The following is a 26,371-nucleotide window of genomic DNA, read 5'->3' as shown; positions in this document are numbered from 1 at the left end:
GATAAGAGTGAAGTACTTACATACAGAAAGTATAATAAGCAAAAAAATAACTTTAAATGCGAAGTTATATAAAAATATACCTGCTACATAAATGTCATATATACATATCTAGTACAAATGTATACATATATGTATATACAAGACATTTAAAAAATAATAATTGGTACACTTTATAAAAATTTTGAAGCAATTTCGAGTTCATCGTCATTAATAAGCGGGCTATTGAATTGGAAAACGGTTAACACTAGTGCGATTTTAATTCATCAGCATTTAATAACAGGGATGACAGGCCTTCTATTATTTAGAATTCATCAATATTATTTAAAAAAGAAATAAATAAATCTAAAACATTAGTACTACGGACTTATGACATCGACATTATAGTAAAATATTTTATTATAGTTCAATTTGTTTGTTACATTTTAAGTAAATATGTATATTAGGGTGGTCTTTATTAATAACATACATCATCATTAATATAATTGACGATATAACATATACATTTAGATCCCTATTGAAAACGGCTAAGGTGGTTCAAATTCAGATTACGCCTTAAAGACTTAATATTCTAAAAAACACGAATTTTAATCACTATGCGACAACCCTTAACTGGCTACAACCAGGACCAAAGATGATTTTGGCTTACAGAAGACAAAAAATTAAATGATTTTTTTCACTGGCCATAGAACCTTGTGCGATATCTCTTAACAGTCTCCAATCGCGACCAATATTTATACATATGTGATAATTACCTAGGCATCACCGAACAAAAGGATGAGACGCCAAAATATCGTTTATTTGATTTATGTGGACCAACCTATATATATATATATATATATATCTATATATATGTTATAATATGTCTATAGAATAATTTCCTCTGCTACCACGTGAAGGTGTTCATTTTTAGCACTAATCCATTCACTTTGACTATAAATAAACAGCCAATTACATTGATGGCACGCTTACTTGCAAATGTTTATGTACGTTTGTACTCACTACCCAATAAGTGCTATTTGTAATATAATTACAAAGTAATGTATTAGGTACATGCATTCATGGCGTGCAAGAAATTAATCGGACATTATTTTAAGCAATTTAATTATATATGTACTAAAATGTACCATAAAAATTGAAATTAATGTGAACAATTTCGGATTGATTAAAGACGTAATTAAATAGTAGTGAAAAGTATGGCAAAATGTGAAGAGAGGAATAAAATCAATTAGTCGAATACACCAATTAATCAAAATCTTATTACCTTGAATAGAAAATAATCTTTATCGATTAATCGGATGATTATTTCGACGATTTTTTACGTTCTGATTATTAAATTTTTAAATAAATTAAACACAAATTCTCAAGATATAAAAAGTTAAATTTAAATGGTGAAAAGTAACTACTGAGTATTTAATTAATCTTTCTTTTCCTTAAATAGAACAATAACGCATTAAGAATAAGAATCCGCTATTCATAATTATTTTACGTCTAATTCGAATAAGGTTTATTTAAACACTAACAAATCTTAGAACTAAGTTCACAATCGATTAATCTAGTTCATCCTGAAAACTAGTTAAATTTGTGTAAGAAAAGAGTTAACCCACTAATTATTGAATCATTGCAAGTATTGCTTAAATTATGTAAATGACTCCATAAAATTTCTGCGAACATACTTATGCACGTACAGTAATTCCCTATATTCGCCCCCGCACTAATTTATCAACGAACCTACATTCATAGTTATTTATGTCAGTCAGCGCATTAATATGATGTCATGTATCTCAATTGTATATATGTATGTATATATTATAGCTATGTACATCACACATATGTTTATTTATTTCTTGTTTGTTTACATATTTGTACATAAGTTTGCCTCCAATCACTCACTTTGTTTACTTTTCTGCCATTTTGCTTCACTGTTCGTTGATTGTTGCACTGCTGTCGCTATAAGTATGCGCTGACGACGACGATTCATTGTCATGTTATCTATCATTGCGACGTCAGTTCTGCTGTAATCAGTACAATATCACAATGTAACCTACAAACATATAAACACCCTCATGAATGCTTATCGTACAAGTATGTATGTGGATAAGTATATTAAGTTGTCCACTTTACATTAGGGTGGCTTTTTTGCGATAATTTTGTTTTTTTTTTAAGAAATCTCGAAATTTAGAAGGAATAATACCAAGCAAAAATTCTTTAAAATTTTTATTCATTAATATTTATTGAGCATTTTACTTATATCTATTTATGTACACGTTTCGCAATATTACAAACTAAATAACACCAAGTTTAAATATAAAATCTTACAACTTTTAGATATGTACATCTAGATATAAGAAAAAGTAAGACATTTTATATGTTATACTTACAATAGTGTCAAATGTCATCTTTATTGAATATACAGTGGGATGGACTGTTAAATATTGAAGTTAAAAATTAATTATGTGTTGAAAATAGATATAAATAAATCTATTTATGTAAAAAATGAATTTAATAGAACTTTTGTAAAGACAAAGGTTATTATTATTATTAAGACACAAGTAAGACAGAGTCTTTTAACGTGCCACATTTAATTTGATACAATACTTTCTTAAGATTAAGGATTAGGGATAAATGACTTAAATCTACAAGTTATTTGAACTTTACAATAAATACATTAAAAAGATACATAGATCAATAGGCAAATAAACATAAAAGGAATAAAGGAGAACATAGAGAAAGAAAGGGTGTATTCAATATTTTTAGGTATACATGCAGAATTTCAGTGATATCATAATTTGAATTTTGAATAATAATAGTATAAAAGTAGCATTCGCTAGTATCTGATAATCACAATTGTGGAACACCCTGTTAAATTTAAGATTGGAATTGAATAGCCAGTTTGAATTACCGTGGATTTGCTACCATTTTTAATTTGTTAGGCAGTGAGTTCCACAACTGAATGGCTCTAACGAAAAACATTATTGAGGTAGCCGAATATTTAAATTGTTGTAACCATAAGATTGCATGTTCTAGTTGAGTGTGCAAAAGTTAATTTTGAGAGGAGATAACTCGGATAACGGAAATGGATTAGCTTATGTATAAATAACAATAAACGGAATTCAAAAAATTTTGATAAACTGCAACCAAGAATTTGTACGGATAGTTCGGATATATGGTCATATTTTCTTTTAAGGTGTACATATCTAGCTGCATTGTTTATTAGTAATTGTAATTTATTCATGGAACCCTTATCAAGGCACCCATATACTAGTTCTTGATATGAGATTATGGGCACTATTATTTGGTAATCTAAAGGAAAGCAATGAATATAAGAGAAAATTAATTAATTAAAAAATGTTTATGAATTGGTCCGTAGCAAAACTTCGATTTCGTTATGCGAAAGGCCCAAAAGGAAGGATTTCGCGTTTTTCATGAATTGTTGTAAATTTCGTAAGGCACCAATTTCAGCAAGTAGTGCATTAAAAAGTTTTCTGGATACTATCGTATAAAACTTGCTAGAGTGTGTGGTTCGCCAGGAAGGTACAACTACTGCAGGATGTGAGTTTGTCATTAGATTATAGGTTTCCGATCTCATACTATGTATATAGGTATCCACACCTTATGAAAAACATTTTTAAAACTTTAAAATAATAAAGATCTCTTACTGGAAAAATCTCTAGACTTCTAAAAAGCTCTCTTGAGGGATGCAACCGATTAAATTAGATAATTTACTGATAACACATTTTTGCAAAACAAGTATAGGTTGAATTTTGTTCAAGGTAGCACCTCCCCAGCAGCTGATTCCATATATTAATTTTGAATTAAATAAAGCATAATGGACCGTTTTAAGAGTAGAGTTAGAACAGCAACTTCTTAGATGATAAAAACAGCGTAAAGAAGATTGGACATATTGTTTAAGACGGGATATATGACAGCCCTAATTCATATTCTGGTCGACAGTTACTCCTAGGTATTGGAAGTTCTCAACAGTGTCAATCATGAAACAATGGTATAAACAGCAAGCCGATCAAACGTACCGGGCAGGAACTTCTTGCACAAGTGCTCGTGAAGTGCAAAACGTTCAGAAATCGCGGAATGAAAAACAATATTTACATCTGCAGATTTTCTTGCATTCAAACTAAAAAAACATCATTGCTGACTACAAGCGTGTGTTAGCAAACCAGGATCTTAAAAGATGTACATCGTGGTTTATGTTGGCTACTAGATCAAAAGTATTCGACGAACCATAGCAAGATCATCTGCAAATGCAGTGACCTTTCCCAGGAAAGGAATATCGAAAATAGAATTAACATATTGTAACGAAGTTGCTGCAAATCCTCTTATTTGCAATCCTCTGCTAAGTTCGAATCACTAAACTGTTGAATAAATAACTCCAATATTGAATGATGGAAAAATGGCCTTTATTAAGTACTTCACAATAACACTTATACTTTGCTACTCACTGGCTTAATAACCAAACTGATTGATAGCTCAACTCAAACTGAATTCTTCTTACTCGCCTGCCCCGCTTTTATAGTTTACGCTGCATACTTCTAGGCTCTTCCATTTCCAGAACTTACCAACTATATTCGTGTGTGTATAGTTCTCATATAGTTTCTACTTGTTTACAATTGTCTACTTTTTAGCGCTTCTCAGATGTACATATGTGAGTTTGTAGTTTACAGTCTCCCGCACACACATAAGCGTATAAGTAAATTCATCTGTGTGTGACATCTCATCTCTCGCTGCCTTGTATGTAAATGTTGCTCGTCGGAATGTGTACATATGTGTAGACGCAATTATTGATTCGTTTATGTAGATACATAATGATTGAATTATTGATGTGAATTCACGTCACTGCTTAGCATCGGCCTGGAGATGGCAGCACTCCTTAGTTTTGCTAATATTCGTAACAATATATTAAAAATAAAATTGGAACCAGCACAGAACCCTGTGGAACGCCAAAGCGTTGTTTCCTACCAGTAAGATAAGATACAAACCACTTATGTATGAATCCTCGAAACCCGGCATAATATAATTTATTAAGTAGAATGGAATTATCCACTGTGTCAAATGTTTTGTTTATGTCCACAAATAGACTCACGCAATTCTTTTCTTTGTCCAATTCCCGAAAGATGAAGGAACAATATTTTAATAAAGCATCCTCGGTTGAGCGGCCAGTTCTAAACCCAAATTGGGCAGGACTGAAAAAGGACTTGCTTTCCAAAAATAGCAAAAGACGGCTTTTAACAGCCCTCTCAAAAACCTTAGAAATAGAAGGAAATAGAGAAATCGGTCTGTAGTTATTTTTGTCTTTCTTATTACCCTTTTTAAACAAAGGAATAAGAATTGCGCATTTCAGATCTTCGGGGAAGGTTCCTGAATAAACGCTAGCATTAAATAGATGTTTGAAAACGTCCTATAGATTAAAGGCTACATTTTTAAGGAACTTATTAGAAATACTGTCGTTTGAACCTATTGTGCTCATATCTTTCGTTCATATAACTTTGTATATAATACTGAATAAATTAGCTTCTCAGATTGACTACCATCACTGAGGTGAGTGAAGACGAGTTAAATTGAGTCTTCATAATTTGGCCCCAAATAGATGTATAGCCTTTTCGCAAAAACTACACAACTTTTCGACAGCTTTTCGATAACAAGTCGACAACAAGCTGATAAATCGTCGATTAGAAATCGATAACCTCTGTTATCGATAGAAACTTTATAACACTTCGATAACTCGTCTATGCCACGTTGATGACACACCGACGACAAACCCATAACTTCGATAACACGCCCATGCGTAGTCCATTACAAACCGTTTGCTTGCCTTCTCTTTTGTCCGCAACTGTGACGATTACAATGTTGTCGTTGTTGTTGTTGTTGTAGCTATATAGTCACTCCCCGAAGGTCTTGGGGAGTGTTATCAATTTTGATGGTCCTTCGTCGGATGCAGATCCGGTACGTTCCGGTACCAAACCCGACCATCTCGGGAACGATTTGTTATGACCACATGCGACCTTCTAGGGCATACCGCGCTCCCACCCCCTAGATCCATGAGGAGTTCGGTGTCGCCAGAGCCCCGGTTGTTAATGTAACAGGATTCACCACGGATATGTGAGGGTGACAATTGGGTTTGGAGAAGCTATATATTGCGCTGACAACCTGAAAAGGTTGCGCTACACAACCCCTTGAATCTATTTGGTACTTTATTCGCCTCGTGCGACAGGCATACCTACAGCGGGTATATTCTAACCCCCCAACCCGCTGGGGGTTGACGTTTTCTTTATATATCATCAATTTTTTTCCTGCCCTAGTCAATTGCCATTAACTGATTTGCTGACTGATTTCACTCATATCTAATTTACAACGTATTTTCTTTCCAAATTTCGCTACAGTATAGTGACTACACTTATACTTACATTCCATATTTGGTCATACAGAATACCACTTCCAAAGACCGCTTACATTGTGGATTCCCCCATACCGTGAGCAAAGATATATACACATGAATAAAAGTTGCCTAAAATAAAACTAAATATTAGTGCCGAAATTGTCGTTTCTAGATAAAAGGAAGTGAAAGCACATAATTTCATCTCAAAAACTCCATTTGCGTTTCTGGGACCACCCCAACCTTTTATGTCTGCTTGTCATAAATTGCATCAGATTTCACTTCCGTTTTGATGTGGCACGGGTTTCACGCTTCTTAATGTCAGTCCTTCAATTGATGTAAGATTCTTCCATTAAGAAGCTTTTGACGTTATGTTTTATTATTGATATAAACTTTTTATGGGAGGTTTTTTGAATTTTAAGTGCTATTATAAAATTGTTTAACTTATATAAATATAATAAGGTGAAGTTCGGTTCTTTGTATATGAGTGTGTAATATATTCATTAGTGTTTCACGTTCAAACCATTTATGGCCTTACTACGTCGTATTATAAATTCCAAGCAGCGCGTTTTGCAATTTGTTACTTCCGAACTAACAAACAATTGATTCATGGGAGTCAATATTTGCTTTATTTTGTTTTTACACTAGTTACACACAAATTTACATACATACATAAATGCATAGGTACCCAGTGAGAAAAATATCTAGTTATAATTTGACATCGAGTTTTCCGGAAGTTGCCTTAAAAAAGCAATAAGCTTCATTAAAAAAGAGAAACAAAAAATAAGTTAAGCATTTAATTATTTGCTATTCCTGCAGGGTATTCAAATTCTCATAAATATCGTAGGATCGTATCGTATAGTTTACGGAATTTTTTTTAATACGACGTTTTACTTTTTTCATAATAAAATATTTATAAATGGTGGCTAATTTTAGTAGGCATATATTGCCTATTGATTATATATTTCTTTGTTTATAATACAGAGATGTAATTATGACTGGAAAAAAATTAGATAACAGCTGAATTAAATAATTATAAACATATGTTGATTCATAATTGATTTACTCGATAAAAAATACATACTCGTATATACAAAAATTGTTATAAAAAGCGGAAAGGGGTCAGAGATGCATATAACCTTGAAATAAAGTGCAACTTGTAAGTAGTTCGATTAGACGCTAATTATAGAGTTTATGTATAGCACTCAGTAATTACACTGTGCTACAATATTTTTAGTGACGGAAAAGATTCAACTTTGCATGAAATACATATATCCACATAGAAAACTTAAAGTTTCCTACTAAATGTTATTTGAACCCAGTAGAGGGTTAATGTAGAAAACATTTCGTAGGCATACTATCTAACTACTTACATCCTTAACTGTCGTTTAAACATTTAAACGGGTTCGGCCGTCTGACATGAAAGATCAGAGGCAGTAAAATAAGAAATTGGCCGCATTAAATATTCCTGAAATTTTTGCTACATATGCTGCTATCTGAACATCCTGGTCCACTTAGATCGAGTTTCTGGACGATTTTTTTGATTGCACCAAAATTATTCGGGTAGTACATATACTTGCAAATAGTTGACTGTGTATGTGTTAAGGCCGAACATATGACCGAAGTAGCCTTCTCAAATCTACTATATATTTGTGAAAGTATGTCTGTATGTATGTTTGGACTTTCAGCCTAAACCGCAGAATGGAATCTAACGAAATTTTGCCATGACATACTCTGAGTGCGTCAATCTATGGTAGGTTATATAAAAAAAGTTTTCGACAAGGAGGCGTGGCACCTCCCATACCACTGGAATTTTTCGTAGTCAATATATCTGAAAGTATTAAAGCTAGACGACTAAAATTAGGTGAGGAGGTATATAAGACTAATCCCTACCCCCTCGGGAAAAATTGGGGATAGCGAAAAAGGGGCATGGCATCTCCCATACAAATTGGGGTTGGGATTAGTCTAATATATTAGTCTATATAGTACTGCTTTTATTTATACCCGAACGACGTCGGGTACTCTGCTAGTAATAAATATATTTAAAAATTAAAATTTCTCTAACGTTTCTGCTGGTCTCAATACATTAAGAATATGGTTATGGCCTTTTTTTCTGAAATGGTAATAGAGTCAAACGAAAATTTCTTAAATGACCATTATTTCAAATTTAAAGTGGTTATAAAGTCAATTGCCCTTATGATGATTTAAAGTGGGCATGAAGACGATTGACCTATGGTTATTTGAAGTGGTCATAATGCCAATTGACCTTATGTCGCAAAACCAAAAAAACTATATTTTCTGCTTTAAAACATCTTTTGACTTCTTATATTTTTTTTTTAGAATAATGAATAAATAAACTTTTTTATTGCATTTATTTAAGTTTCTTCCAAAATTGACAAAAACACCCTTTAGAGGGAAAAAATTAAAGCCTATTTTTCATGTATTAATCTTTAGATTTTTTCCAAATTTCAAAATAACTGACTGAGGATAGGTAATTTCCTTTGAAAATATTATGTTTTCGCGACTAGCGAGGCCAAATCGACCATTGTGATTATGCGGTATATTCGAATTCGCCACCCTAAAGGCCGAGGCATGATGAAGTTTTTCATGCAGATGCGTTGATCGCGATCTTAAGCATGACAGTGACATCGCCACAATGACGCAGCGAAAAAAATTATTTCACTTGCAAAGTATGAAAGCAGATAATACCTACAAGAATAGAAAGCGACCTATGAAAAAAATCGCTGTTAGGTGGCGCAAGGATCGAGATATTCACAAAAATCGTGTTTGTGGTCCGATTTCGCTCATATTTGGAAATCATATTTGACATACAGAAATAGAAACCGCTTTAGTAAAAAAAATTCACGCTAGGTGTCGCAAAAATGAGATACTCAATAAAATAAATAAAAAAAAATTTTAGTTAAACGGTTTTATTGAAAACAATACTTACATTAAGTAGTAAAAATACTAAAAGATAGAAAATAATTTTAGGTAGGTCCTAGGTGCTAGTCATCACACTCCTCATCAATCTAGGGCGTTGATCAGACAATTAAATAAAAGCTTTGGGCGCGTGAAATTTCTAAAAATGTGAGGCGTAGCGTAACCTGATTAAGGTTCAGTTGGTCTTACTTATGACTATCAATAGAAATTTGACGCGTGCAACGCTTTTATTTAATTGTCTGATCAACGCCCTTGATTGATGAGAAGTGTGATGACTAGTACCTAGGATCTATCTAATTATTTTCTATCTTTTAGTATTTTTACTACTTAATGTAAGTATTGTTTTCAATAAAACCGTTTAATTAAAATTTTTTTTAATTATTTTATTTTCATGTCAGATGGTGCCACTGTCGCTCGATCTGCCGTTCTCCATAAAAATACGTGAATCTTCTCATCATTCATCAGATTGTGTTAAACGCATCTAAATAAAAACTTCCTCATGTGACGGGGTCTTAAGTTTGTTACAGTTATAATGCTCTTATCGGTGCTATGTATACTTATAATCTCAAAAGAAGGCCAACTAGGCTGCATTTATTACATACGTAAAAATGTCTTATAATGGTGACTTAATGATCTGTTTTTTAACTGGCCTATGAAGATCAATTTACAATTACATACCAATAGTTCTGAACCAGATATTTTAGACAATGGTTATTATTTGATACCTGCAGGGTTAGTACCATTCATAATATCATGCGTTTTTTTAATTTTTGTAAGCAAATGCATGTGCAGGTGTGTATGTACTACCTTTACGTTTAACAAGTAAGGAAGGTTAAGTTCGGGTGTAACCGAACATTACATACTCAGTTGAGAGCTGTGGTGACAACATAAGGGAATATAACCATGTAGGAAAATGAACCAAGGGAAACCGTGGAATGTGTTTGTATGACATGTGTATCAAATGAAAGACATTAAAGAGTATTTTATGAGGGAGTGGGCCATAGTTCTATAGGTGGTTGCTATTTAGGGATATCGCCATAAAGGTGGATCAGGGTTGACTCTAGAATTTGTTTGTACAATATGGGTATCAAAAAAAAAAGGTGCTAATGAGTATTTTAAAAGGGAGTGGTGGTAGTTGTATAGGTGGTCGCATTTTCGAGATATCGCCATAAAGGTGGACCAGGGGTGACTCTAGAATATGTTTGTACGATATGGGCATCAAACGAATGGTGTTAATGAGTATTTTAAAAGGGAGTGAGCCTTACTTCTATAGGTGGACGTCGTTTCGAAATATCGCCATAAGGGTGGACCAGGGGTGACTCTAGGATGTGTTTGAACGATATGGATATCAAATTAAAGGTATTAATGAGGGTTTTAAAAGGGAGTGGTGGTAGTTGTATAGGTGGTCGCTTTTTCGAGATATCGCCATAATGGTGGACCAGGCGTGACTCTAGAATGCGTTTGTACGATATGGGTATTAAACGAAAGGTGTTAATGAGTATTTTAAAAGGGAGTGGGCCTTAGTTCTATAGGTGGACGCCGTTTCGAAATAACTCCACAAAGGTGGACCAGGGGTGACTCTAGGATGTGTTTGTACGATATGGGTATCAAATTAAAGGTATTAATGAAGGTTTTAAAAGGGAGTGGTGGTAGTTGTATAGGTGGTCGCTTTTTCGAGATATCGCCATAATGGTGGACCAGGCGTGACTCTAGAATGCGTTTGTACGATATGGGTATTAAACGAAAGGTGTTAATGAGTATTTTAAAAGGGAGTGGGCCTTAGTTCTATAGGTGGACGCCGTTTCGAAATATCGCCATAAAGGTGGACCAGGGGTGACTCTAGGATGTGTTTGTACGATATGGGTATCAAATTAAAGGTATTAATGAGGGTTTTAAAAGGTAGTGGTGGTAGTTGTATTGGTGGTCGCCTTTTCGAGATATCACCATAGAGGTGGACCAGGGGTGAATCTAGAATGCGTTTGTACAATATGGGTATCAAACGAAAGGTGTTAATGAGTATTTTAAAAGGGAGTGGGCCTTAGTTCTATAGGTGGACGCCGTTTCGAAATATCGCCATAAAGGTGGACCAGGGGTGACTCTAGGATGTGTTTGTACGATATGGGTATCAAATGAAAGGTGTTAATGAGTATTTTAAAAGGGCGTGGGGCTTAGTTCTATAGGTGGACGCCTTTTCTAGATATCGCCATAAAGGTGGACCAGGGGTAATTCTAGAATGTGTTTGTACGATATTGGTATCAAATTAAAGGTATTAATGAGAGTTTTAAAAGGGAGTGGTGGTAGTTGTATATGTGAAGGCGTTTGCCAGATATCGACCAAAATGTGGACCAGGGTGACCCAGAAAATCATCTGTTGGATACCGCTAATTTATATATATATGTAATACCTGCAAAGATTTTAAGGATTTTTTATTTCGCCCTGCAGAACATTTTCATTTTTTTCTACTTAATATGGTAGGTGTCACAACCATTTTACAAAGTTTTTTCCAAAGTTATATTTCGCGTCAATAAACCAATCCAATTACCATGTTTCATCCCTTTTTTCGTATTTGGTATAGAATTATGGCATTTTTTTTCAGTTTTCGGAATTTTCGATATCGCAAAAGTGGACGGGGTCATAGTCGGATCTCGTTCATTTTTTACACCAAGATAAGGTGCGTTCAGATAAGTACGTGAACTAAGTTCAGTAAAGACAAATTAAATGGAAAAGGGCGGAGCCACGCCCATTTTGAAATTTTCTTTTATTTTTGTATTTTGTTGCACCATATCATTACTGAAGTTGAATGTTGACATAATTTACTTATATACTGTAAAGATATTAAATTTTTTGTTAAAATTTTACTTTCAAAAAATTTTTTTTTAAAAGTGGGTCTCCGATTTTACTAATTTTTATTAAGCGTACATATAGTAATAGGAGTAACGTTCCTGCCAAATTTCATCATGATATCTTCAACGACTGCCAAATTACAGCTTGCAAAAGTTTTAAATTACCTTCTTTTAAAAGTGGGCGGTGCCACGCCCATTGCCCAAAATTTTACTAGTTTTCAATTCTGCGTCATAATTTCAACTCATCTTCCAAATTTCATCGCTTTATCTGTCTTTGGTAATGAATTATTGCACTTTTTCGGTTTTTCGAAATTTTCGATATCGAAAAAGTGGGCGTGGTTATAGTCCGATATCGTTCATTTTAAATAGCGATCTGAGATGAGTGCTCAGGAACCCACATACCAAATTTCATCAAGATACCTCAAAATTTACTCAAGTTATCGTGTTAACGGACGGACGGACATGGCTAAATCAAATTTTTTTTCGATCCTGATGATTTTGATATATGGAAGTCTATATCTATCTCGATTCCTTTATACCTGTACAACCAACCGTTATGCAATCAAACTTAATATACTCTGTGAGCTCTGCTCAACTGAGTATAAAAATGCGATTTGTGTACTCAATGCATATTTACGCCCGAATCGGTGTAAATTTTGTTTATTTGGCTGAAATGTGAATGCTGCTTGTTGTTTCTGTTATTTTTAATTTTCTTAAGTTGTACATTTTTAATGCGAAACTTGTCAACATTTTGTTTTGTAAAATTTTTTGGTTTCAGTTGTTTAGTTACGACGCACTTTCAGTATGATCATACATACATACATACATGCATAAGAACTAATTACTTTCTATTATTTCATAAAGTTTTATAAATGTTTGAAAGCAGTAGCGTTTATTTGTACCCTGCAGTGCAGTAAAAACTGTAGCTAGTCAAGCAAAGCGAAAGTTTCGCCTTCAGCAATTAATAACTACCTCCGAACTGGTGCTAATGGGATGCAGAGTGGGACAGTTGGTAACCACACTTGTACCAACAGGGCTGAAGTCTGAGCTAAATTTAAGTTAATTAAATGCAGCGCCTATTTAAGAAACCAATACGTCTCAACCTGTTAAGAATGCGTTCGAAAGGTCTGCACACAAATTGTAAGAGAAGCTCAGCATTAATCTCTTTGAAGGTTTATTGTGCCAAATTAATATAATTTCAAATGTATCTTCTTCAAATAATTCTGGTCTGGCTCGTTATCCTTCCCAGAGGACAGATAAGTGAGCAAATTTCAGACCTGGGGTTTTTCCGTACTGGATTCTTACAAACATTCATACATACCTACATAGATAAATTGGTATATAATGGATGAAATCCTTAAAAATGCAGTCAATTGTCTATTAAAAAAGTTATTAAGATTCAAGGCCATATCGACGAGACTATATTAGAAGTTTTCTTCAAACTGCAGGAAGAAAGCTCTGTAGCACAGTGGGACAAACAAAATAATTTTCAATGACAATTTCACTCGGAAGATTCATGGTTCTTGGGGTGATGTTAACGAGAAGAAGGTGGAGACTCCCAGTGATGTGGGGGAGAGAAAAGGTGGGAATTAATGTTATGTGAAATCATCAAGTGAAAAAAATTTTCATACACAAATATTTTTAAATTTTTGAAAAACTCTCGCTTTATCACTTCACAGAATACGAATGCCCCTTTCCCTGGAAAAAGCAATTGGCAAAAAACGGATGGAGGGCATGCATTAAATTAAAAGAATGCTGTGAAATGAGTAAGATCAGTTGAAATCATCGCCGATAACGAGCAGGAAAACTCTCTGAGTAGAAACGGGGTCTTAGTTCATATTTAAATTAAATTAAAAGCAATTGTTGTTTTTTCTGTAAAATATATTTAAAAATTTTCATTGTTTAACGTCAATTATGGCATTAGCGCAAGTTACCCAACAAACTTTTTCCTAAAGTTATGCACAAACACAAATACAGTGAAATTAGGAAAAATGAAGTGCATCATAAATTCCACCATTCTTAATATGTACAGCAGCGAACATAAAAATAGCAGTGACAATTTTTTCAACAATTGGTAAATTTCATTCTTCTTCAAAATTATTTCTCTTGTTTAATTATTGTATTTTATTATGATGGAGAAACCGAAAGGAATTAAATATACTGCTGATATTATAGCTATTTCGACCCTGCCAAAGATCTCTTAAGATATTTGTATTTCTTAGTTAGAAATTATATTCTCTCCGAGTGAGATGCGAACTATCACTGCATCTGCTTGTATGTGGCTTAACTTTAGTTTTCCCGTGTGTTGTTTTTGTTATTTTTATTTCATTTTATTTGCTTTATGCTTTATTTATTATCGATATTTTAAGAAAAAACTCCAATTGATGTTGTAGCTAAAACTTTCTAGACCGATCTCGAAGACGTTTTCGAAAAAGTTTAAAAATTCGAAATTTTCGAACTTTTTTTGAAGTTCTCCCAATGTTTTTCAGTATGCAGTTTTGTAGCCCAATCAATTTTATTTTGACAAAGTACAAGTTATTGTCTCTCAAAATATGCATTAATGTTTAACAACTTTTTTCCGAAGGGTGTTTTAGATTTTCCTCCAAAGTTAGAATGTTTGTTGTTATATAGAATAAAGAATCTGAAAGGCCGTTCAGAAAGAGAAATGCGAAAAAGTGCGAATTTTGAGAGACCTATGTATATCCTTTGCGCTTTGTTAGACTTAAATTGATTGGGCTACAAAACTGCATATTAAAAAAAGTTCAGAGAACTCCAAATAGGAAGTTCAAAAATTTCTCGAACTTTTAAAGCCTTTCGAAAATGTTTTCGAATGGTTTGTACAGATCCGACTACAAAATACCTAGACGGGTTTTCTTACAAATCAAAAAAAAAAAAAAAAAAAAAAACAAAACACTGCCGAATTGCCACTGCTATTTTTCTGTTCGCTGCAGTATGTATAAATATCGTAGAGGGGCATCATTATGGATAAGGCAAGTGGGATATCTTCAGCATCGACGTCGAAATAACAAATTTAACAGATCATCTGATTTTTAAAGTGATTACCGTGGTCTCATCCTGTATCTCTTTCTATCACCTGACCGTATGTGTCGCCAAATTAAACATTCTGTCAAAACGCTAAAAAGTAGCCACCTCGAACATCCTTGCAGGCAGTTGAGGGGCAAGACATCACACTTGTTTTGTACACAATGATTTTCATTAACGTTCAAAAACAATTTGGGGAAGGCGCAAGTTATAAGAAGAAGTTTGAAGTATTGTTTTGAGATTTTTTTCCCATATTTGTTAGATTAAGTTTACGCGACACCATAGCCATAGTAAAGTTTTACATTTCTTTAATAACTTATGTTTGCTGGGTAGCTGGGTAGTTGATGCATGAAGCAGGCGACTTTGGTCAGCATGTGAATGCCACGGTCATGGTTGCTCATACGCCTCGTTGGGCTTCGTTTGATGCGACGTTCGTTTATTTTGATTGCATCTTCTTACATTTTGTTTCTGTTTTTTTGTTTTTCACAGATAGAACAAAGTAAATAGGACAATGGCATTGTGTACATATTTATATAATTACATAGTATCTATAAGTATGTGTTGTTTTCTATATAGTTTTCTTTTGTGTTGGCTTGAGAATAAGCAAGGATAAGTAATTATGGTAAATGATAATGGTGATGTATATGTACATACATGTGGGGTATTCCATCCCATTTTGACCAATTTTGAACCCGACCCCTTTAGAATTGGCTGAAAGTTTTTCTTCTTTTTCTAGCTTACGAAAAACGTTTTTCAGAAGTTTTTCAAATTTTTTCATCCAACTCAAAAAAAGTTATGAATTTTTAAAAAAACACCGTTTTTGCTTTCAAAATGCTATAACTTTTTCAAACATTGACCGTTTGGGATCTTTTTTTTTTTAAATTTGTTTTTAAATGTACTTTTCGGAAAAAATTCAAAAAAATTTTTAAAGTTTTTTTTTTTAATTTTTTAGTTTTTTTTTGGGCCGTGTATTTTTTTTTTTTTTATTTAATTGAAAAAAAACCTTAAAATTTTTTTTGTATTTTTTCCGAAAAGTACATTTAAAAACATATTAAAAAAAAAAAAATGATCCCAAACGGTAAATTTTTGAAAAAGTTATAGCATTTTGGAAAAAACACCGTTTTTTTTTAAATATTTAAAACTTATTTTGAGTTAATTCTCGGCCAACTCCGGGATTAGTGGGGATGATTGCAGAATTGATTGAAGTTTTTTATGAAAAAAGGGCGAAATTCGAAAAATCTCGAAAAACTGAAAAATTACAAAAAAGGACTTTAAAAATTTTTTTGAATTTTTTCCGAAAAGTACATTTAAAAAGAAATTAAAAAAAAAAAAAGATCCCAAACGGTCAATTTTTGAAAAAGTTATAGCATTTTGAAAACAAAAACGGTGTTTTTTTTAAAAATTCATAACTTTTTTTGAGTTGGATGAAAAAATTTGAAAAACTTCTGAAAAACGTCTTTCGTAAGCTAGAAAAAGAAGAAAAACTTTCAGCCAATTCTAAAGAGGTCGGGTTCAAAATTGGTCGAAATGGGATGGAATACCCCATATGCATATGTCTATAAACAAAAGGTCGCATTCCTTATTTAAGCGAATGTTATTTATGTTTCTTTTACAATTTTCGACTGCATTGAGATGAAAATGTTTATAGCCGAAAAAGTAGCCATCTCGTAGAGAAATGCTAGGCGTATTATTCTGAATACAACTGAATGGACTAATTTCTAGCCACTTTCTTTTGAACGAAGTAAGCTTCCACGTCCCATCACGAGCGTCAAGACATTACAAACCTCTTCTTTCGAGGCAGTGCAGAACTAATATCGAATTAAATGAACCTTTTTGGTGTTTGTGTCATGATCTTAACTCTCATTCGAATTAATTTGATATAACGGATTGACTTTTTATTATAAAGATAACTGTCCTATTTACCAATGTAGTATACGTATAAATTCCAACTGTTATGTACAATACTCAGCTGTTGATTTTTATTCTGTAGCTGAGCAGTTTTAGATATCGACGCTTAGCAAACTTCCGCCTATCAATAACTCGGCAAAAATAAAATCCATGCGTCACGCGGATGCGCTCTTCGTGTCGGTTGAGCGGGCTTTGGAGGGTAATAATCCGTTTGGTTTATTATTACTATTTAAAACATTTTAGTACATAATATCCCAAAACCGCTTAAAACGCTTTTATGACATAAATAAATGTATAAATGCACCTATGGTATTTGCATATTTTGAGTTTACCGAATTTGTTCGCATTCATTCAATGATCAAGTTCGAGAATATCTCTCTCACTAATTCGACGTGCCGAACTGTGCGCTTTGACGCATTTCCACCTACGTGCAGTCTGCTGATTGAGTACTAACGTCAGCTGGGGAGGTAGCCTCTATGATTTCTACTGCATTGTAGAACATAAGTGACAACTTGCTGGCGGTACTTTCATGCACATTGATTGACACTGACAATCACATTTTGTTCAAACAAAACAAACTGATTTCGTCAATTGAATTCATTATTTGGTATAAAACTAAACATTTTTGTTTGTCCCATTTTTCGTTTGACGTATGCACCCTGCTGACACTCAGTAATGCAACAATAAAGTTTAATGACACTTAGCGCGTTGATCACGGTTTTGTTGTACCCAATTCCCACGAAGTGAACACGTTTGGGAGATATCAGCGCTATTGCTGTACATTCAGTGATCACTCGCTCTTTTGGTTTTACTTAAAATTTTTATTTTTGAGTGTATTTTTAAATTTTATTTTCTTGGCGAATCCATTTAAAATCAATTTTGTTGCTAGTTTTTTCAAGGTGGGAGTACTTTTTATTTAAAGCAATTTTTGCATTTTATTTTCATGTTAATGCATAATTTTTATACTCAGTTGAGCAGAGCTCACAGAGTATATTAAGTTTGATTGGATAACGGTTGGTTGTACATATATAAAGGAATCGAGATAGATATAGACTTCCATATATCAAAATAATCAGGATCGAAAAAAAATTTGATTGAGCCATGTCCGTCCGTCCGTCCGTCCGTCCGTCCCTTAACACGATAACTTGAGTAAATTTTGAGGTATCTTGATGAAATTTGGTATGTAGGATCCTGAGCACTCATCTCAGATCGCTATTTAAAATGAACGATATCGGACTATAACCACGCCCACTTTTTCGATATCGAAAATTTCGAAAAACCGAAAAAGTGCGATAATTCATTACAAAAGACCGATAAAGCGACGAAACTTGGTAGATGAGTTGAACTTATGACGCAAAATAGAAAATTAGTAAAACTTTGGACAATGGGCGTGGCACCGCCCACCTTTAAAAGAAGGTAATTTAAAAATTTTGCAAGCTGTAATTTGGCAGTCGTTGAAGATATCATGATGAAATTCGGCAGGAACGTTACTCTTATTATTATATGTGCGCTTAATAAAAATTAGCAAAATCGGAGAAGGACCACGCCCACTTTAAAAAAAAAAATTTTTTTAAAGTAAAATTTTAACAAAAAATTTAATATCTTTACAGTATATAAGTAAATTATGTCAAGATTCAACTCCAGTAATGATATGGTACAACCAAATACAAAAATAAAAGAAAATTTAAAAATGGGCGTGGCTCCGCCCTTTTTCATTTAATTTGTCTAGGATACTTTTAACGCCATAAGTCGAACAAAAATTAACCAATCCTTTTGAAATTTGGTAGGGGCATAGATTTTATGGCGATAACTATTTTCTGTGAAAATGGGCGAAATCGGTTGATGTAACGCCCAGTTTTTATACACAGTCGTCCGTCTGTCCTTCCGCATGGCCGTTAACACGATAACTTGAGCAAAAATCGATATATCTTTACTAAGCTCAGTTCACGTACTTATCTGAACTCACTTTATCTTGGTATGAAAAATGAACGAAATCCGACTATGACCACGCCCACTTTTTCGATATCGAAAATTACGAAAAATGAAAAAAATGCCATAATTCTATACCAAATACGAAAAAAGGGATGAAACATGGTAATTGGATTGGTTTATTGATGCGAAATATAACTTTAGAAAAAACTTCGTAAAATGGTTGTGACACCAACCATATTAACTAGAAGAAAATGAAAAAGTTCTGCAGGGCGAAATAAAAAACCCTTAAAATCTTGGCAGGTATTACATATATAAATAAATTAGCGGTATCCAACAGATGATGTTCTGGGTCACCCTGGTCCACATTTTGGTCGAAATCTGGAAAACGCCTTCACATATACAACTACCACCACTCCCTTTTAAAACTCTCATTAATACCTTTAATTTGATACCCATATCGTACAAACTCATTCTAGAGTCACCCCTGATCCACCTTTATGGCGATATTTCGAAAAGGCGAACACCTATAGAACGAAGGTCCACTCCCTTTTAAAAATACTCATTAACACCTTTCATTTGATACCCATATCGTACAAACAAAGTCTAGAGTCACCCCTGGTCCACCTTTATTGCGATACCTCGAAAATGCGTCCACCTATAGAACTAAGGCCCACTCCCTCTTAAAATACTTATTAACTCCTTTCGCTTGATACCCATATTGTGCAAACAAATTCTAGGGTCACCCCTGGTCCACCTTTATGGCGATATCTCGAAACGGCGTCCACCTATGGAACTAAGGATTACTCCCTTTTAAAATGCTGATTAACACCATTCATTTGATACCCATATCGTACAAACGCATTCTAGAGTCACCCCTGGCCCACCTTTATGGCAATATCTCGAAACGGCGTCCACCTATAGAACTAAGGCCCACTCCCTTTTAAAATACTCATTAACACCTTTCGTTTGATGCCCATATTGTGCAAACAAATTCTAGGGTCACCCCTGGTCCACCTTTATGGCGATATCTCGAAACGGCGTCCACCTATGGAACTAAGGATTACTCCCTTTTAAAATGCTGATTAACACCATTCATTTGATACCCATATCGTACAAACGCATTCTAGAGTCACCCCTGGTCCATCTTTACGGCGATATCTCGAAAAGGCGTCCATCTATAGAACTTAGGTCCACGCTCTTTTAAAATACTCATTAATACCTTTCATTTGATACCCATATCGTACAAACGCATTCTAGAGTCAACCCTGATCCACCTTTATGGCTATATCCCTAAATGGCGTCCACCTGTAGAACTATGGCCCACTCCCTCATAAAATACTCTTTAATGCCTTTCATTTGATACACATGTCATACAAACACTTTCCAGGGTTTCTCTCGGTTCATTTTCCTACATGGTTATTTTCCCTTATGTTGTCACCATAGCTCTCAACTGAGTATGTAATGTGCGGTTACACCCGAACTTAACCTTCCTTACTTGTTTTATTTGGTTTGTTACAGTACCGCGGTGTCTAGGGATAACACTGTACAACAGCAATTTTGGAACGAAGTAATCATGGTATTTTTCTGAGAGTTGGCATCGCAATTATACATTTTTCTAAACAAACTTATAGTCCAGTCCACTGAGTTCACTTTGGCCTTGTATTTAAAAGTAAAACTCGCCAAAAGGTGTCCGTCGACCATGTGTGTGTAGAGTCCTGTAGAGTTTGTGCATTGGTTCTTTAAAAATATTGGTCTTAAAAAAATAAGTCAACATTTCATACTTTCACTTGAAAATTCCACATATATGAATCTCTATACCAAATACTGGATAGATGGAAAACCTGCTTCAAATAAACTAAGTGGAAGGGAGAGTGAAGAAAGCCTGCGTGGCACTGTATGCATGCAAGAGGATGCTAGAACACATGTTGGGGCCCAAACTCTTTCATTGGGTATTTACCTCAATTGACAAGCCCAAACTTTACTATGGGGTCCTAGTTTGCTGGACAGCCGCGCAAAAATGTAAATATACTAAACATCTGAGGGATATGTAGATTTTCAATAATATGCATAAGGGGGCCGGAAAACTACCCCTACAGCAGAATTTCATGCCATTCAACACATCCCACCTGCAGATCTAACGGCCAAAAATATAGCGTTACCAACTGAAAAAGGCTTAAGATCTCTGGGTAGATTGAGTGTAGGCCGTATGGCTATAGCAGTATAGCGCCTTTATATAGCCAGATGGTTGGCGCGAGGGTGCGGAAATGGCAGAACATACTATAGACCTGTATACCATTGGTTTCAAGTTAACGGAAGGGGTCGAGTTTTTTTTTTACTGGGTCGATCGAAAAATAAGTAGATCGTACAGGCAGCCAGATCACTGCAAGGTTATCATGCGGGAATCGTAGCCGCTAAGAACGCAGCAGATATAAATTGATAGTCAGACGTCGATCAAGGAAATAATATTATAAAGTACATCATCAAGAAGTGTCTTGCAGTGCAAAGAAGAATTTTAGAGTCCCCAAGTAGAAAATTGTTGTCAAAAAAGATATTTTATTTTATAAAAAAAAATCTATATATATGATTTTTTGACCCCCTCTTTACTTTCCTACTGCTCATTCTATTTTCGTACACATTACTGCCAATTAATTGCCTTATCTTTTTTCAATGAAATTATTTGATGAATACAATGAATAGAACAAAAATGGTTTGCCAAATTACTGAACTTCGCCCACTTTTCGGGTTGTTGCCCGGTAGCGCTGGCCGCACACCCCTTTTCTGGCTATAAAAATGATATTTACCAAATTCGTATACAAATGCTTACAGAGATCATTGTGAGAAATTTGTCTACACAAATGTTTGCAGTAGGTACTTGGGTATTATTTCAATAGAATAGCACACAAAGTGGAAAGAACAATTTTCATTTTATGAACGCCAGCGCCCTTGTCTACTCACCCCATTGTCAGCGTGACGATAATTTGGCTGTCAGCCGGTATGTTAGTTTCATTTGATGGTGGAATGTTCATTCAAATGTGCAAAAAATTTGTCGTCGAAATCTCTGCGCTGCTCTCGTTCATCGCGCAGCGCGCGCTAAAACAGTCGAGGTCAGATTTTCCGGAAAGGCGGTACTTGCATTGCCGTTAACGCAATAAACCCAACAAAATTAAATATATAAAAATAATATTTATTAATTTTCTCGTGAAAATAGTTTTTGTCTGCGACATTCGCTAATTGAATGAATTTATATAATAAATAAATTCAATATTAAATAAAATCAGGAAAATTGAACTCGCTTTTTTAAAAATCGACGACATTTATTGTTTGTTTGTTCGGATGCAAATGGTATTTGCTTCGCAGTCGTTTACTGCAGTTACTGGACGCACATTCGGTTGTGCATAAAATACATTGTTTACGTTCGTTTCGTAAACTCCGCGCCCGAACGCGTTTATGTCGCACAGTTTTTCACATTTGTTGTCAGTGTTTAGCGTAAGCGTTCAAACTGAGCTCGTCAAAGCCACCTTTTGCGCGGCACTCGCAATACGAGCTGCAAACGTTTACGATTGGCGGTGGCGACGACGTGGGCGCGAATGGTGGTGGCGTCAAGAGTTACGCGTACGACAACGGTGACTCCGCTGTAACGAATGCCGCACGTGGGCATAGTTTTAGGAGGGGCACGATCGGTGGTGGTGGAGTGCGAGACGGTGGCACTGCAAAGTCAAGGATACGTGAAACACGTTTATCACCAGCGGCGCTTAGCCGACGTGAATTAAAGATGGCGATGCGTAATGGCGCAGCAGCTGGTGTTGGTGGTCCGCCGCCGGCACCTTCGTCGGGCATGAGGACAGCAAATATGTTGCGTGTGAGTGTAATTAGAGATATATACATACATTTGTGGGGGTTTTGAAAACAAATTTGGTCCGGATTTATTTTAAACTCAGAAAAGTTTTTCTTTCGATTTAATTACATGCATATTTAAGCTTTCATAGTTTCATATGTTGAGAGATGTGTATACTGCAATTATGGCTCGTTATTAGGAAGGATTAATTTCAAGACCAAATACCACGAAAAACCCATGAATTTTTTTTTTGAAATTCGCCAAATATTTCGAGAACCACAAAGGCATAACTTGAGTCCTAAATAAAGCAAATGGTATGAAACCAAAGTGAATTGTTCCAAAAAATTCTAGATCTCGCCTAGATTTAGATCTAATGTTATTTTGAACACAATTGCCGAACATTTGGTGATAGAAAATGATAGGCAAATTAGTGTGGATAATAAAAGTTACTAAGAAATTGTTTAAGGATAGTATGGATTATACCCAAGTTTTCTGTATTATCAAGAATACGAGCACAGCGTTTTTTGTAGTTGTATGTGTTTATAGCTAATACTTTCGATGCAAATCCGTTTGAAGAGTATTCTTCTTCTACCCATTTCAAGACACTTATGGATGGTCTTGGGGAGAGTTACCATTGTTGTCAGAATTCAATCATAAAGGCTTAAAAATGTGTCTGAAATTTTCGAGATGGCCAAATTGGATGTCAACATAATCGTGCCAAACAAAAACGGACATACTTTCAAAGATACTTTGCTTATTCCCAAGGTGAAGCTAACAATTCAAAAACCTTAAAATTTTTCACAATGATTCATACAACGCGAGCTCTTACTACTGATAAGATAAGAGGAAACCTTAAATTCGTGGTAGAAAAATAGCTAGAAAATTCCTTTAGGATATACATATTTTTCGACAAAATGGAACAAGTGGTCTTAAATAGAACATAGTTTCGAAAGTCTGATAGTGACATATTAATAGGAATTGCTAGGATATGATTATAAAGTATGTAGAAAGGAAAACATTTTATTTGGACCTCGTTTATTACAAAATCCGTGTTTTTTTTACATGTATATATACAAATAAAAGAACGCTCATGCAGAATATAGTAGAGAGAGAGTAGAGACACAAACCTTTAAGGCCATAGTGTATAACGCATAGCAAAATTTAAAGTGAAGTATAGTGGAGACAAGCACTTTTTAGTACAAATTTTATGCGCAACAATTTAATATAACATAAGAAGCTTAAGTGCATATGTATATACATGTAAAAGAAAACACGGCTAATATCGAATAATAAAAACACAATTGGTCCTAAGGACTTCAGTAACACCTATATACATACATATGTATGTATATCAGAATTTGTCATTTGTCGTACACACACAATGTGCCGCCCAATGTAATAGAAATAAAAATTACACTGAAAAAAATTTGAATGGAAGTGTGAGTGAGAGTAAGAGTGTGTCTGGGAGTGAGAGGGAGATAAATAGAATAGGGGATGAACATGCCTAAGAAGGAGAAATCGAAGATAAAGTAGAAGAGAATGGACACGGTGGGTTTTAAAAAATTTTAATTTTTCTGCCGACCACCCGGGAAATTTTTCTGTGGGCTTATTCTAGGAGGTGCCTAGTGTCAAAAAAGCCAACCGGGAATTCGGATATTCGGCGCTTTTTTTTTAGTCATTTGAAATTTTAAATTTTTTAAATTTTGCAATTAAAGCTTTCACACGCGTTATTGATCGGCAAATCTATTTTAAAGCAATAATAATCATGCTTCTTTGCAAAAAAAAATTTGTAAGCATTTATTTTATGTAACGTTACATACAATGCAAACAGTCGTTTTAAGCAAAATTTACAAAATAATGAATATCTTTGTTTGAAACAACAAAAGTTAGTTAATCAGCTTCTCCAGTTTATTTGAATCAAAAATGGCAACTATTGTATCCGCAAACTGCTCTCAATAAACGACTAGGGTATTCTGGATGAGATATTTTAACACTGTACTTAACCCACGTCTTTTTAAAATCTGCATTGCTCGCTCCCAAAAGCGAGTCCTTTTCCATGTTTTGAACAAAAGTAATGCACTTGTTCAATTACAGCATGAACTTTAGGTGTAATACTAATTTTCATGTCCTCATAAATTGATTTAAATTTATTAATATGCACTTTGAATTGCGGGTCTAGATTATGCGAAAAGCAGGAGTTAAAACTACCAGACCAAAATCTTGAAAACACTAAACATATTTCATACAATTACCGCCATGTTTTTCTCAAATTCTTCTCAAAAAATCTACATTTTTAAGAAATTTTTTGCAGGAATTGCCGTTAGAAGAAGACAGTCCGAAGTAAACTTCACGATGTATATGGCATTCATTAACCCATTCATTACTTTCTATTTCAAATTCTTTTAACATGCTTTCATAAAGTTTATTTATAACGCCAAGTAAGAGATGACGTTATTTCAATGTCTTCATCAAAATCAAAGAGTGGTTTGTTTATACAATTTTTAAAAAACTGAGCATGTTCTTTTTTACCTCCGTTTTCTTCCCAAGCTCTAACATTTTATAAGCAATCTCCAAGTGCTCTAAGCGTACCGCACTTATTTAAATCGTCACTAGATACTGTACACCAAGTGCAAGGATATTTACTGGCATTACTCAAAATGCCTATTAAAATATTCGCCAATTTCAAGCCTGTTGCGATTTTACACTTAAATCCTTGCATTGGTGTCATTCGTGTGCTACCCATCTCTCACTCCATTTGTGCAGTCAATGGATGCAGATAAATTAATTTAATTAGATTATATATTAATTATTATATATAGGTATAAGCTAGGCTTAGTATAAGCTGTAAGAAATAAATAAATAAAATTAAATTAAATTTATCAAGCTTTAATAACGTCCATAATAATGAAATATTTTCATAATTTTCTTGAGTTCATTCAACTATACCAATGATAAAAATGTTAAAACTTGGGAAGAAAACGGAGTTAAAAAAGAACATGCTCAGTTTTTTAAAAATTGTATAAACAAACCACTCTTTGATTTTGATGAAGACATTGAAATAACGTCATCTCTTACTTGGCGTTATAAATAAACTTTATGAAAGCATGTTAAAAGAATTTGAAATAGAAAGTAATGAATGGGTTAATGAATGCCATATACATCGTGAAGTTTACTTCGGACAGTCTTCTTCTAACGGCAATTCCTTCAAAAAATTTCTTAAAAATGTAGATTTTTTGAGAAGAATTTGAGAAAAATCTGGCGGTAAATGTATGAAATATCTTTAGTGTTTTCAAGATTTTGGTCTGGTAGTTTTAACTCTTGCTTTTCGCATAATCTAGACCCGCAATTCAAAGTGCATATTAATAAATTTAAATCAATTTATGAGGACATGAAAATTAGTATTACACCTAAAGTTCATGCTGTAATTGAACAAGTGCATTACTTTTGTTCAAAACATGGAAAAGGACTCGCTTTTGGGAGCGAGCA

The 26,371-nt window shown here is 34.2% G+C and overlaps 1 protein-coding gene across 4 annotated transcripts in view; it reads left to right on the top strand.

The window, feature by feature from the left end:
• LOC137253429 (proton-coupled amino acid transporter-like protein CG1139) overlaps nt 1-26,371 on the top strand; it is a 135,542-nt gene that overhangs the window by 80,608 nt on the left and 28,563 nt on the right. Inside the window, exon 1 of one of the 4 annotated variants that reach the window (XM_067790336.1) lies at nt 22,156-22,909. The exons of the other annotated variants lie outside the window; for them this stretch is intronic. Coding sequence (XP_067646437.1) covers nt 22,823-22,909 — 87 coding nt within the window. The 5' untranslated portion in view covers nt 22,156-22,822. Of the gene's footprint in view, nt 1-22,155; nt 22,910-26,371 lie in introns of those variants that run through there. 4 annotated transcript variants of the gene reach the window in all.

This window comes from Eurosta solidaginis, chromosome 5 (assembly GCF_040869045.1).
Source record: "Eurosta solidaginis isolate ZX-2024a chromosome 5, ASM4086904v1, whole genome shotgun sequence".
In the NCBI taxonomy this organism is placed as follows: domain Eukaryota; kingdom Metazoa; phylum Arthropoda; class Insecta; order Diptera; family Tephritidae; genus Eurosta; species Eurosta solidaginis.
Note: the sequence above shows the minus strand (reverse complement) of the source record. Positions and strands in the feature narration are given on the sequence as shown.